General features: G+C 42.2%; 1 protein-coding gene across 1 annotated transcript in view; it reads right to left on the minus strand.

The window, feature by feature from the left end:
• foxk2a (forkhead box K2a) overlaps positions 1-11,883 on the minus strand; it is a 15,886-nt gene extending 4,003 nt beyond the window's left edge. The window contains exons 1-8 of the mRNA XM_050059163.1: positions 9,472-11,883; positions 7,924-8,118; positions 7,627-7,768; positions 7,119-7,265; positions 3,523-3,716; positions 3,210-3,412; positions 2,810-3,067; positions 2,490-2,687 (exon numbers count right to left, since the gene is read on the minus strand). Of these exons, the coding sequence (XP_049915120.1) occupies positions 2,490-2,687; positions 2,810-3,067; positions 3,210-3,412; positions 3,523-3,716; positions 7,119-7,265; positions 7,627-7,768; positions 7,924-8,118; positions 9,472-9,767 (1,633 nt within the window). The 5' untranslated portion in view covers positions 9,768-11,883. The remainder of the gene's footprint in view (positions 1-2,489; positions 2,688-2,809; positions 3,068-3,209; positions 3,413-3,522; positions 3,717-7,118; positions 7,266-7,626; positions 7,769-7,923; positions 8,119-9,471) is intronic.
• Positions 11,884-13,625: the final 1,742 nt, after the last annotated feature.

Below are 13,625 nucleotides of genomic sequence, written 5' to 3' on the forward strand. Positions count from 1 at the left end.
TTAATTTATTATGCTGATCTGTTCTGTACGACATCTATTGCACGTCTGTCCGTCCTGGAAGAGGGATCCCTCCTCAGTTGCTCTTCCTGAGGTTTCTACCGTTTTTTTTCCCCGTTAAAGGGGTTTTTTTGGGGAGTTTTTCCTTATCCGCTGCGAGGGTCATAAGGACAGAGGGATGTCGTATGCTGTAAAGCCCTGTGAGGCAAATTGTGATTTGTGATATTGGGCTTTATAAATAAAATTGATTGATTGAAATTGATTGACATGTTCCAATAGGAATATGACCCAAAATCAATGATGAATTAACAAAACAGGCAGCCAAGATTACATGTTTCCCTGACTTTAGCTACATGCAGCAGTGTACTTGCAGCCAGGAAAATAATTGCAATAGAGTATAGTGGCCCCTTCTACCATGATGAATAACAAATAAAAACGTTTAAACACAACTGGACATGTTTCAGCAGGAATACGATCCGAAATCAGGGAGAATTTAAGAACATCGGCAAACTACATTACATGTTTCCCTCACGTTAGCATGTTGCTACATGTAGCAACAATGTATGTATAGTAAACACATGCAGTAGCGTGCCTGGAGCAGATGACCATCTAAAGAAATCCACCATGATCTGACGTCAGCTTGTAGCCAAAGTAGAAAACTAGAATTACCGCCTTGTATGGCTGTGCAAACAAGTCAAGTTGAAGTTACAGTTTACATCCATGCTTATCCAGAGTCATATGTAGCCTTCCGTTTCTGAGTAATGGCGTTGAATAATGGCCAGAAAAGTGTTTTTGATGTCACAGCACAGTTGACCTTTGACCTTATGGATGTAAAATATCATCACTTCATCCAATTTTGTCATAATTAGTATAGGAATTCTTGAGTAATGGCCAAAAGCATATTTTGTGAGGTCACAGCGACTTTAACCTCGGACCACCAAAAACTAATCAGTTCATCATTGAATCCAAGTGGACGTCCGTGCCAAATTAAAAGAAAGTCCCTCTAGGCACTCCTGAGGTATTAAATTCACAAGAATGGAACAGACAACCCGAAAACATAATGGCTAAAAGAAAGACTTCACCTTCTCACATGGGTCAAGGCTGAAACATCCTAAAGCAAGTATACATATTACATAAATGATCCTAAAGCTGTGTATGTGCAGCATGTAAATTCAGTATAAGACTGCAGGGTACACAACCCAACAGGCTGTAAGTCTACAGGGCAGGATACAATACACTGCAGCTTCCTGTGCAAGAGGAGCTCCTTTCACATCGTCATCTGAGAGGAACAGCAAAGCAGAGCAAACTGTCTTTGTAAATAAGACACAGTATTCAGTCTCAGTTCACTCTCTTGCCAATCGTTTTCCTGCTATTCCAATGATAGCAAGTAAACTTGGATCAACGCAGTTACCATGTAAATTTGATATGTAGAAACAGAATTCACTTTACAAATATTAAATATGAATACGCCCTAAAGGATACACATAGTGGGTCTCATTCATGAAATGTTAGTAAATCTGTGAGTACATTTGCACCCAAAAAACCTTGGTACTAAAAACCTACACCAGATTCATGAACCCCCTGCTAAACTTGGATTGGATAGTAGACACTTGCGTATGTTCATGAATGCCAATCAATTGTCAATCAACAGCACACTCTTGCTAGTCAGCAATCAGCATGCATCCCCGCCCATGAACAGCCAGTGACCATCATATATGGAGGTGATAATTACTATGGACAGATGCATCCTGTTGAACTGCAAACACTGAGCAAACAAAGAAAGAGAGAGAGAAATAAAAACTTTTTAAATGCTAAGATTGAAGTTATTTTAGGTGAAGTGTTAGTAGATGTGTGACAGGGACAGGTAAATCAAAGGCCTGGAAAGAGGTAACGGATGCCCTTAACTCTGTGTCCTCTGTTGTAAGAACCATTCAGAAAATTAAATGAAAAGGGCTCGATATGAAAGTTGATGCAAAAAAATGCAGAAGTGCACACACAAAAACACAACAGCTACAGAAGGAGGCTCTTCCCAGTCACAGCGCTCTGCTGCAGATGAGGAGAGACCTGGAGACAGCGACATGCCTCCACTGGAGCAGTCAATAGCAAACTCAGAAGGTACAGTGATGTACGTGTTATAATAAGTGTTAAATCGCTGTATATTCTGACAGCCATCACCAATGGCTTAGTGTTTAGTTAGTAATGTGGGTTTAAGATAAATTAATTCTGCTCACGTTTCATGAATGAGACCCAGTGTGTTTTGGTGGAAGTAAACATAAAGTGTGTGTATAAGGAAACTCCACAGGGCATCTTTAAGTGCTCTGCGAGACAGGTGGCTGCTGGAAGGGGAGAGGGCCTCAGGGGAGATTTGGTCTGACACCTGTGCAATTCTTTTTGCACACTGCTTTTTGTAGACCTGCAAATGCAGAGGCATGCTTGAGTCTTAGTTTCTGTGTGTGTGTGTGTGTGTGTGTGTGTGTGTGTGTGCGTGTCACCTGTGCTAGCAGCAGTGCTGATGGGGACCAGATGTGTCCCGTTCTGTGTGATGGCCTTTATTGGAAGCTGGTGCTGACCGAGCGGGGCTTGTTGCACAATGGTTACTGTCGTCAGAGGAGCAGCCTGAGAGCTCTGGATGATGCGGCTGACTCCACCTATAGACGCGGCTGTGATGGATGGGACCGACTCCACTTTGACTACACATGGGGAGAAAATCTGATATCAAACTCAATACTTTGACTTCACAGCTGCACCTGTTCCAACATCTGTGTCCACAGAACAACTGCTAAAAATGACAACGACATAAATCAGGTCTCACGTTTGATCTCTTGGTGCTCTCCCCCTCCATTCTCCTGAGGTTCTGGGCTCACTGTAGCAGTCGGCGGTCCGGCAACAGTTGCCATGGTGACTGCTGGGATCTGGTGGACGACGTGCACCGTCTGCATGACGGGGGCGGAGCTAACTGATGTTGTTACAATGGCTGGCGACGCCATGGCGTAGGTCACAGGCTTCATGGTCGTTTGAGGCATTTGGCGCTGCACGGCGATCAATACTGGCTGGTTGTTGAGGGGGGAGCCTATCAGAGGGCAGGGCTACAGGTTACTGACAAGCTCTTTAATGTACTGCCATTCACTACTGAGGCACACATAAATACTGAACACCATCAGAATGAATGAGGGGACACCGAGGACAAAAACTTGTGGAATGTTATGTTTTACCAGGGGAGTTCTGTGCAAAGCGGGCCTCTTGGATGACAGCGAGTTTGGGCTGGACTGTAGTGGTTTGGGTGGGGGCTGGTGGTGGGGTTGGCTCTGGCTCCATGGGGACAGGGGACCCCTCTCTGGACAGGCTGTCTGGGGTTTGGACCCCACTGGAGTGGGCAGACAGTGCCCCTGTGTGGCTGGGAGAAGCTGGAGCGCTCCTAGAACAGGAGAAGAAATAAGGTGGATTATTGACACAACATACTGCAGCTGTACAAACCCAGGCGGAGTTAAAGTACTACACTCATGTCTACATGACAGTGTTCTTTACCTGGAGGAGAGAGGTCCCACTGGGGTCCTAAAGCAGGGCACTCCCCTCGGCCTGCGCTTCCTGAAGGCTTGTTCTATCAGCTTGCCCTCAGAGGCGGGGTCGATCCTCCAAAAGGAGCCTTTGCCTGGCTCCTCCTGAGAGCGGGCCACTTTGATGAAGTACCGATTCAGGGACAGGTTGTGGCGGATTGAGTTCTAAAACACCAATAAAGAAAACACACATTTCTTTGAACTGATGGGAGTGTTATAGCATTTGTGTAATGTAGTGAATATTCCCATGTTGTTGCACAAGGTCTTTTTGGTTTAGTGAAAGAAGCAGTGGGACTACGAGAGTCTTACTACATTGTCTTGTTATTTAAAGAAAGTATGTGTACATAATACATTCTGCAGAGATGCGAGCACAATGTTTTTCATTGTTCTCTGCTTCATGTAAGAGAAGAAAAATCCTTCCACTTACTGGTACCTTTGCTAAGTTTATAAAATTCAGTTTGTTTGATATTGTTGGAAATGTGTTCAATTATATGTTTATTACTGGGGTCACAGCTAAGCAACTGCGCCACTGCTAAATGATTAGCTCCACTGCTGCTATATAAAAATCTCCCCTTACACAATTAACCTGCTGTCTCTACTTAAAGCAGCCAGAGTTGGGGACAAGCAAAGATTTCAAATTAAACACCTCCAGATAAGGGTGCTTTGAGTCTGATCAACCAGCCACCGATCGTTATCAGCTGATTTTCATTCTAAGTAGTTTAAAGGTTGATCAGAGGAGCCGATACGATTATGCTAATCATGTCAGACAATTTCTCTAAGTGCCACTAAAATAGCTTCAGTGGTCTGGTAGTTCTGACAAGCTGCAGCTCACACAAAATATTTACTGTCACATTCATGATTTATTGCTAAACTGACATCCAGCTCACCTGCCTGTCCTGAGTGCAGACACACCGTCACTCTCTCTCCTCTCCTCGCACGCACGCACACACACACACACCTTACTGAATGCTTCTGTAGAGGCTGCCATACACGCTGCTGTTTTCTAACAGTGTCTACATTTAGCTTGGTTTTGTCTTGTGTTGTGTCTAGGGTTGCAGCGATGTACCGGTTTCAAGGTATACCGTGATGTAAAAGTTTACAGTTATTATACCTTGTACATTTGCTTATCTATGATATTGGGGAAAAAAATGCAACTGGACGTTGGTTTCAACTGTCAATTACAGTAATAAAACATTTGTTCAACCAACAAAGGCTCATTCTGATTGATAATAATAATATAAATTCTGTAATACTGTGAAACCACTGTATTTTTTTTAGATGATTATCACGCCATGAAAATCTCATACTTTTGCAACCCTAGTTGCACCGACACAACACAACATCTTTATGTGTAAAGTACCACCTCTTTCTCATCCGCTTTTCTTCAGGATTTGAGCCATTTTGTCTCTGCGACTGGATTAGGGGAGACCAGGGGCAACTGTAACAATTTCTGGTTTGGATGTCATGGCTCAAAAACCTCTAACTATTTGGATACTATTTTCCTGTCAGCATGTTAGAGTTACAATATTGATTGAAACACAAGATGTCAAATGCTATATCTACTCCCATGTGCAGGAAGCAAATTTGCAATTCCTAAAATAGGAGAGGCATTTCTGCTCTACTCTCCTTCTGATTGGCTAGTACTCATTGCCTTTGTTGGATGGACTGGTTAGGTTCAGGCAAAAGGAGTGGAACTGGTCGAGGCCCACACATACAAAACAGACTTAAGAGAACTAGCAGCAACGAAACTCGACTGTTGCTTTGCCCCACATCACCTATGTCTCAGTCAAAAAGTTGCACATGAACACCAGCATGTACATTCTGCGCCTGTGTGAGAGGAAATAACTCTCCACACCAGCAGACGGCGCTAGTCTGTAATCTTCATTCAAAAAGGCACATCAGAAGACTGTCTTGATGCTAGTTAGCCAGTTAGCACATTAGGAAACGTTTCTGCTTAAGAACTCAGTGGCTAAAGAAAAATAAACTAACCTTATGTAACAAGTTTGTTTTGATCTCACTCCCTCTTGACTTTAGCAGTTTGTTTAATTTCCACACTCGCTTTCTCTTCTTGTACACTGAGCTGAACTGACTGTCAGAGTGATTTAATTCTCCAATGGGCTCCGACATCTCCGACTCAACATCTCAACAATTCAACATGCCGAATGTGCTGAAAGAAAGCCAACAGGGACCGACGAGGGGGAACAGTACGAGACACACCGCACTGGCAGATGCTCACCAACGACCCAACATTGATCAATGGCCCACCGTCTGCTTGGTGTGTCAGGACCTTTATGGTTAGGTTAAGAATGTCATGGTAAGCCAGACTAGGGCGGGTCATATCTTCACTATCCTAGGAAACCCAAAGTTGCATACAGGTGTTATTGTAACAGCATATGGGAAGCATTTTATTAAAGGTAATTCTACATCTGCAACTGTGTACAAACAACTGTCTAAAGCCCCTCATGTGTCAACAGATGCGCTAAATATCTTCCAGGGGCGCAAAATAAAACTCAAGCCCCTTTTATACTGCCAGATTTTCCGCGAATGGTGGGCCATTTTGCTGGCAAGCTGCGAGTGTTTAGACACACAGAGCCAGATTGGCAAGTTGATCCAAAGTCATATTGGCGGAACCCTTTTAGTTTAAACAGACCGAGGCAGCCTTCCGCAACAGGAGGGGCTGTTGAAGACTTGTGGGAGGAGCTGTTAATGACGCAGCACATGCGACCCACTGGTGGTGGATAAACAGGAAACAGCTGATAGCAGGAATTAGTGAGCAGCTAGTAGCAAGAGGGAAACGCAAACCTGAAAGACACCGTAAAGATGAGCAACTGGGGAGACAAGGAATTGCGCGCCCTCCTTGTCCTCGCAAATGAAGAGGCCATTAACCGTCAGATGACAGGAACGGTAAAGAACGGGCCGACTTACGAGAGAATCGCCAAAGGACTAACTAGCCGCGGCTTCCCTCCCTCGTCAGTGTTTACGTCACACGCTGAGCTACACGTTTTGTTACTTGCTCACGCCCCCCATTGCCCCGAAAAAGGTGCATTCTGTATAAACAAAAGTAGGTAGGCGGCATTTTGCTGCACTCCCCGATTTTTTTTTATACTGCCAATGCTGAAAAAAAGACTGATTGGGCTTTCCTTCAAATTTGCACAATTCCTGCGTAAAAAGGACTTCAGGCACTTCAATACTGCTGCTGGAAAAAAATCCTTGGGGAAACACTGCAGTGCAGTTCCATGCATTTTACAGCTAAACCATAATTAATTAACAAGACCGACAAAAAGTCTCAATTTCTTGAAGCCCACAGTGACATCTTTAAAGTCACCCAAAACCTGGTGGTAATCAGTTTACACTGGTTAAAAAACAGAGCAAAGCAGCAAATCACCACGTTTGAAAAGTGCCTCAGCTTTTGCATATACAATGTTTACATTTACAATGATATATGATGCTGAGACAACTAATCCTACTGTCCTGACTCAGGGAGTAACTGAACGGTGTATGCATTATTGTACAACCACAGACACACTCTAAGTATAAGCAATTGTACCACAAAGTGAAGACTCTGACCTGCCAGCCTTTATCAGCTGTTCTGTAGTAGGGGTAGTTCTTGGTGATGTGGGTGTATATTCCATTCAGGGTGAGCTGCTTATCTGGGGCCATGGTGATAGCTTGGACTATTAGTTGTGCATATGAATACGGAGGTTTGGAGTCATCCTGGAAGTGGAAAAGAAAACAAAGTTTAATTCATGTGCTACTGGGAGGAAATATGTGTTAATGAAAAACAGGGTACGCTCAGGTCATGTTTTCTCATCACAAGTGCACACAGTACATGCACAAACACACACAGACTCAGTAAAGTTCAGCCAGGTTCTGTACTCCAAAGTCTATGTTGTTGTGAATGTTGGGCAATTTTTAGACTTCAATGAGTAACCAGGGATGTTCACAGTGCTCACATGCCAACAGGAATCCACTGAGATTCTCTGAAGTCTGCTGCCTTTGTAATGCACTCACTCTCGTTTGAAATATCCTCTTAAAATACATTCAATAATGAAGCTCTGGACTGCCTCACTCTCACCTTTGGGCTGTCTTCACCTGAGGCCTCTTTATCGTTTTCAGATTGAGAGTTGTCTCCTATTAGGTCGGAGGCCAGAACACGGCTTGTCCTGTAGCTGGAGAGTCCCGCCCCCCGCGGACTTGATGGACAAGAGTTTGCCGCACTGCGAAATTTGATTTAAAAATTACTGTCATTTTGAATTCACGTCTGAAAACACTGAGAAGAAAACCACATCAATGAAAAGATTTAGACGATATTATCATTTTATACTTCAATATGCTATTTTGACTACTGCACAAAACTTAAACTCCCCCTCACCTGATGGTGCCAGTGGGTGAAGGCAGTGGGCTCATGAGGTGGGCGATGTTGTCTGGAATGTTGATGGTCAGTGGGGAAATTTGGGGTTGGACGGGCTTGACCGGTGATTCCGGCACGTTCCTTGGCTCCTTCTTGTCATTGGACAGGGCTGTGAACGTGATCTTTATACTTGTGCTGGGGAACCGGAAACAACACCTGAGAACAAGAGACAAACCCAAACAAAAAACTTTAAATTGTGTGTTTTAGGTTGATACATTTCCAGTTTAATTTGTTTGTACATTTGTCTAAAATTGAATACCAATAAAATAAGCGGGACACACAATGCTTATTACCAATAAACAAGCCTCCTGCCTGACGACAAGCAGGTCAAGGAGGTCTTACTGAGGCCAAGTGAGGTGCACTGGGATCAGCCTTGCAGTTTAAATATGGACATCCACGATGCCCATTATGTAACAGATCATGTCTAACACGTCCCATTTATTATTAACAGGGTATATCTGGACCAGTTGCTGACACCTCCCAATGAATTACTATTATGGCATGTTGACAAAACTGACATATCCTACCAAAATATTTATGAGATGTAAAATGTGAATTACCTCAACAACAATTAAAGGTGAGTTTTGGTGTATTACAATTGAAAGAGAACTGCCAAACAAGCTGAGCAGTGTAAACACAACAACAGGAAAGATGGGGGACATTGCACCAGATCAGATTAACTAACTTCAGCTTCATAGTTTCCATTGTAACATGTACAAATGTGTTGCACCCAGTGTAAAACAATAATTTAACACCACCTTCTTTTTGTAAGTAAAAAAGTGCTGCAGTCTGTGTTGCAGCAGGTCAGACACATTACCTATGCAAGCACAAGTTCAAATATTTGCTTGTGTTGCTAGCATGTTGGGTGGGACAGCAGCAGTTGAGTGTTGGCCAAAAATACAAGAAGTTGTCTAGTTTTGAGGACAACATAAAACTAATTCCATTACAATTCGGCCATTTTAATGTTTCTTACTATGCTATCAGTAAACACAGACTTGGGGGTCATGTATTAAAGACAATGCTGAACGTTTAGGGGCCACTCTGCAATTCGGCATGCATGAAACACCTGGTAGATTAAAATAAATACAACTAACTTCCAATTTTACGTGAAAGCCAGCTTCCACTTCACATTACTGCAAGGAGGCGAGTAACTCACTAGACACAGTGCACTAAAGATGAAGCATGACTGTCTGACGTCTCACTGACGTCTGCATGGTGGACTATATGTGCACCGAATCAACCAGATACCATACGGGTTAACATTAGGTCATGACTCAAGTTAAATGTGTTTTTGTGTTTGTCAATTAGGCAACAGCACCATTACGCCGGCATATTTGGTATGGAGATCTGGCGTGACGTTATCACCAAACAAACGCGCAGCACGTATCATTGGTGTTACTTGACACAACACGTGCAACATTGCTGCGGGACAACAAAACAATAACAACACATGAACGCACAAGTCCGCAGATTTTACGAGTAAAAACAAACTAGTCGTATTAATCTTACATTCGTGGGAGCTGAAGAGGTGGCGCCCCTCTTCTCTGGAACACCCCATCAACAAACACCCCGTTTTTTCCGAGGCATCGGAGATAGAATTCCCCCGTGCCGGTGCCATCTTCTCCCGCGGTGAATATCTCGAGGTGCCGCCGGGAGATGAAGCTGGAGTGTCCCATGCTTACGTCCACCGAACCCTGCGAGGAGTTCCGGCCGATGGTCACCGACCTTTTCTTCATCAGATACTCGAATTCTCGGCCCTCCAGCCGGGCTACAGCCGACCCCGACATCCCGCTTACCACCGCCATCTTCAGAGGTATCTGGTGGAGATTTGGAGGTGTGTGTTGAGCGGAAACGTATAAGCGGTTACAGGGAATTGAAAGGGGGTTATTTTTTGTTTTTGTGAAAAAGGGGGAATCCAATTTTACACCGTGGAGAATTTGGCTAGGAACGTGCCAGACCGGGGACACAGCGGCTCCGACCCACCGCCGCGAAGAAGAGGAAAAAAAAGAGGAAGATCGGCCAATCAAAACCGGCCAAACGGACGGAAGTACTGCGACAGACAACCCGGTAAACCAATGGGGAGACGTTCTGGGTAGGTAGATGTGTGGTGTTTACCAATGACAACAATAATAAAAATAGCCGTAGAAAATAGAGGTCGGTTGCACTGCAGGCTGACACGCAGATGGATGGAGAGATGTAAAAAGCGGTGCAGTGATTTCAAGGATGTACACAAGACCATTTGGTCCTTCTGTTCTGTAAATGACCCTGTCCACTTCTATAAAGACATTTCTCAACCTGCCTGTTTTCTCTAAACTAACTGAATTTAATGAACCTGATGTCTTGTTTTGGGATTATTATATTAAAAAGTCTCTAATAGATGGTACCACTAAACTTATGTATACATCTTCTTGCAAAGCTCCAAATTTATAATTCAATAATAATTAAATCCAAGATAAATTGCAGACTGTTTTTTGTAGGCCTTTTAAAAATTTTCCTTAAAGGAACACTTCATCCCTTTAATGACCATTTGTAGATCAGATACTCACACCATGTTGGGGTGAATTTGTGAAGAATTTTTTGTTTTTGTCACATGCTTTTAGTGAACGAATAATCCAAAAACGAAGAAAATTCTTCAGTCATAGGGGTCTGCCTTTAACAACAGCAAAATGATCAACCTAACATCTGTTTAACAACTCTTGCAGTATAGAGTGCCCCAGGAGAGTCCTAAAACACAAAAATGAGGTAGCACTTTAGCGCCCCTGGTTTCCCTGTCTTGAAGTCAATATGTTTTTGAAAGGGTTTTTTTGGGTATATGCCTCAAATAAGGTCTGTGGTTAACACATGCTTGAGAATCTTTCACATTTTCTTCTATGATGTGCTGATTTTGAAGGTTTTATGTGTCTTAAAATAGGTTGTGCTAACAAGTGGCTAAATGAGACTACAGAACGTCATCATGTGGCACATGGCTGAACAGTCTCGTTGTGTAGGGTTGTTAAATCATGTGACTGTAGTGTAGTTTGTTTATATCCTAATGTTAACTTTTTACTTCTGGCAGTTGCATTTATGCTCCAAAAATCATAAAATGGTGGTCATTTGTGAAGATTATCTTGCTGAACAAAACCTGTAAATATAATAAACGTATGTTTGCCACAGAGCTTATTTTCTGCAATGATCCAAAATCCAAAATCCTTTAGGCTTTTTGACAAGGGAACCATGGCAACGCTAACTTCCTCATCTGCTTACAGAAAAACGTATCCCTGGAGCACTCTATAATCCAAGTCTCCTGGTGCATTCCATTTGCACTAGGAAGTTGAAATTTCCAAGTCCCCAGTCTGCAGTTGGATTTCTGACTCGAAAAGTGAGAGGAACCTCACCAACCCCGATCTGAGGATCCAAGATGGCTGCTCTGCACGTCTACAGTAGTAAAAGCTGTCTATTAACCCTTGTCTTATATGTGTCTTATTAAAACAGTTGTCCAATTTCTGTCTGTAGACATGTTGCTACAGTGTTTGGGTATGCAAAGCAAAATACAACATAATGAGTCGTTATCAAGTGATATTACTAACTATAGCTGATCTGGCTAGAACTGGTATTGCTTACAACATCTTGGTTTTCTGACTTGTACTGGAACACAATCAACTCGGGTATGACGACATTCCCAGCTCTGACCTCCAAGGTAAATGGAACGCAACATAATTTATCCAATCATAATAGCCTTCTTTTCAAGAGTAGCGATAAGCTTCATTTTCAATTAAGTTTTAAATAATAGGGTTTTAGCAAAAATGCATGTGTTTGGAAATTACTGAGATAAATGAGACTTTATTATCCTGAACAAGTTGTGTGTGAGTTTCCAAACAGATGTTTTGATATGTTTTGATAACATTCATTAGAGCAATTTTAAGAAAGTGTATGTTTGAAGTGTGTTTTTAAGTGTCCCTGCACTGTTATGTTTCATTTCTGTTGTAATTTAATACATTTGGGTTTTCTGTTTTTGTTTCAATGAAAAAATAAATAAATTAAGTGCACTGGAAAGGCCATGCTGGAATGGAAATTTATTTATGAAGACATTTGAATTAAATGTTTGAAACCAGACTTAGTTTTATTCAATGAAATACATGCACAACCTTCTCAGGGTTAATGAAAGCTTCCAATTGTTCAGATTTTTTTTCATAGGGGGCCCGTATGGAAATTGTTTTGTTTTCTTTGAATAGTGCTATGGTGTTATTCTTTGCTTGCTGATACTAATGTACTGAACCCCTGGAAGCTGACAAGGCCCCCTTACAAGGACTCTTCAAATCCACTTTCAGAACTGCAGGTTATATAAATACGCTGCAAAAACTCTATTTGAGGAAAAACCTGACAAATTAAAGGAGAAACCTGAATAAATGAGTGGAGAAACATTACAAATAAAGAGTCTTCCATACAGGTCACATGGTTTTATGAGTATGAAAATGATGTGTGCCTTCACAGCCACCATCTCTACCCAGCTAAGCACCTATGGGACATTTTAGATTGATGTGTTAAACAGCCTATGGAAAAATACTGGTCACTCTTTGAAAGAGTGGACTCAACACACTTGGAGAATCTATGACAAGAACTATTGACGCCGTTCTGGAGGCTCACTGTGGATCAGACACTTTTTGGTAGTTGTTCGTTTTGTTTGATCATCCATCTCTATTTTCTGCAGCAAAGCCTTGGGTTTTTCAGATCACAAGCCATGGGAAAAATATACTGCTGATCCGTAGCCTCTGACATTTTGTGAGCTGCAATGAAAAAGCCAGTGTCAATATCATCTACCCTCATGTTATGGGGCCACACGATGCAAGGAGTGATGACAGCTGCATGGATAACTGAACTGGGATCTCAGCTATATGTGGTAACCTTCTGTATATTTGGTAGCAGTTTAAGATATATCCATTCAGTTCCCAAAAGTGAGAGAGACAGAGAAATTATATCAGTTATAGTATATCATATAAATATGACGTGTGATATCACATATCAACATATCAGTATATCAATCAACATATCAGTATGAAGTCATGTGACACGTGAAATACCACTTTCATGTCTATATCATGTAGCCTATATGTATCAGATGCAAAATGTTCAAAGACCACGTGTGAATTAATCACACAAGAAATGATGACCCACATGAAGGTCCAATTACTAGCTTTTTTCAAAGCTTCCAGCTACATCTTACACCAGGAACACTCAACTATCTTTGCATGAGAGGCACTTTTGCAATATAATATGATACCAGGGGGCCAGGTAAGAATGAGTTGAGAATCCTGTTGTGTTACACAAGCACACTGCCTTTTAATACAGCGTGGTTTAATTCAGTTCAGTTCAAAGGGACGATGTTGGCCTGGGAAATATACGTTTACACTACCAAAGCAAGTGTTATAAAAACACAAATAAAGGATTTACAATAAGTAAAGATCCATTGAAATCTGGTTTATATACATGTCGCTGCTGATTGGGTAACACCTCTGACACACCAACCAAAAAATAGAAAACGCACCTCAAAGACCGTTGCACACTGTTTCACACCGTTTACAAGAAATAAGTTATCCAACATGCAAACTGCAGCAAAATGATGCACACTGTTTTAAAAATGAAAGTACCCCAGATCTCTCTCCAATAGTTCAGGGATCCTCCCTTGA

This window comes from Epinephelus moara, chromosome 13, assembly GCF_006386435.1.
Source record: "Epinephelus moara isolate mb chromosome 13, YSFRI_EMoa_1.0, whole genome shotgun sequence".
Classification (NCBI taxonomy): Eukaryota; Metazoa; Chordata; class Actinopteri; order Perciformes; family Serranidae; genus Epinephelus; species Epinephelus moara.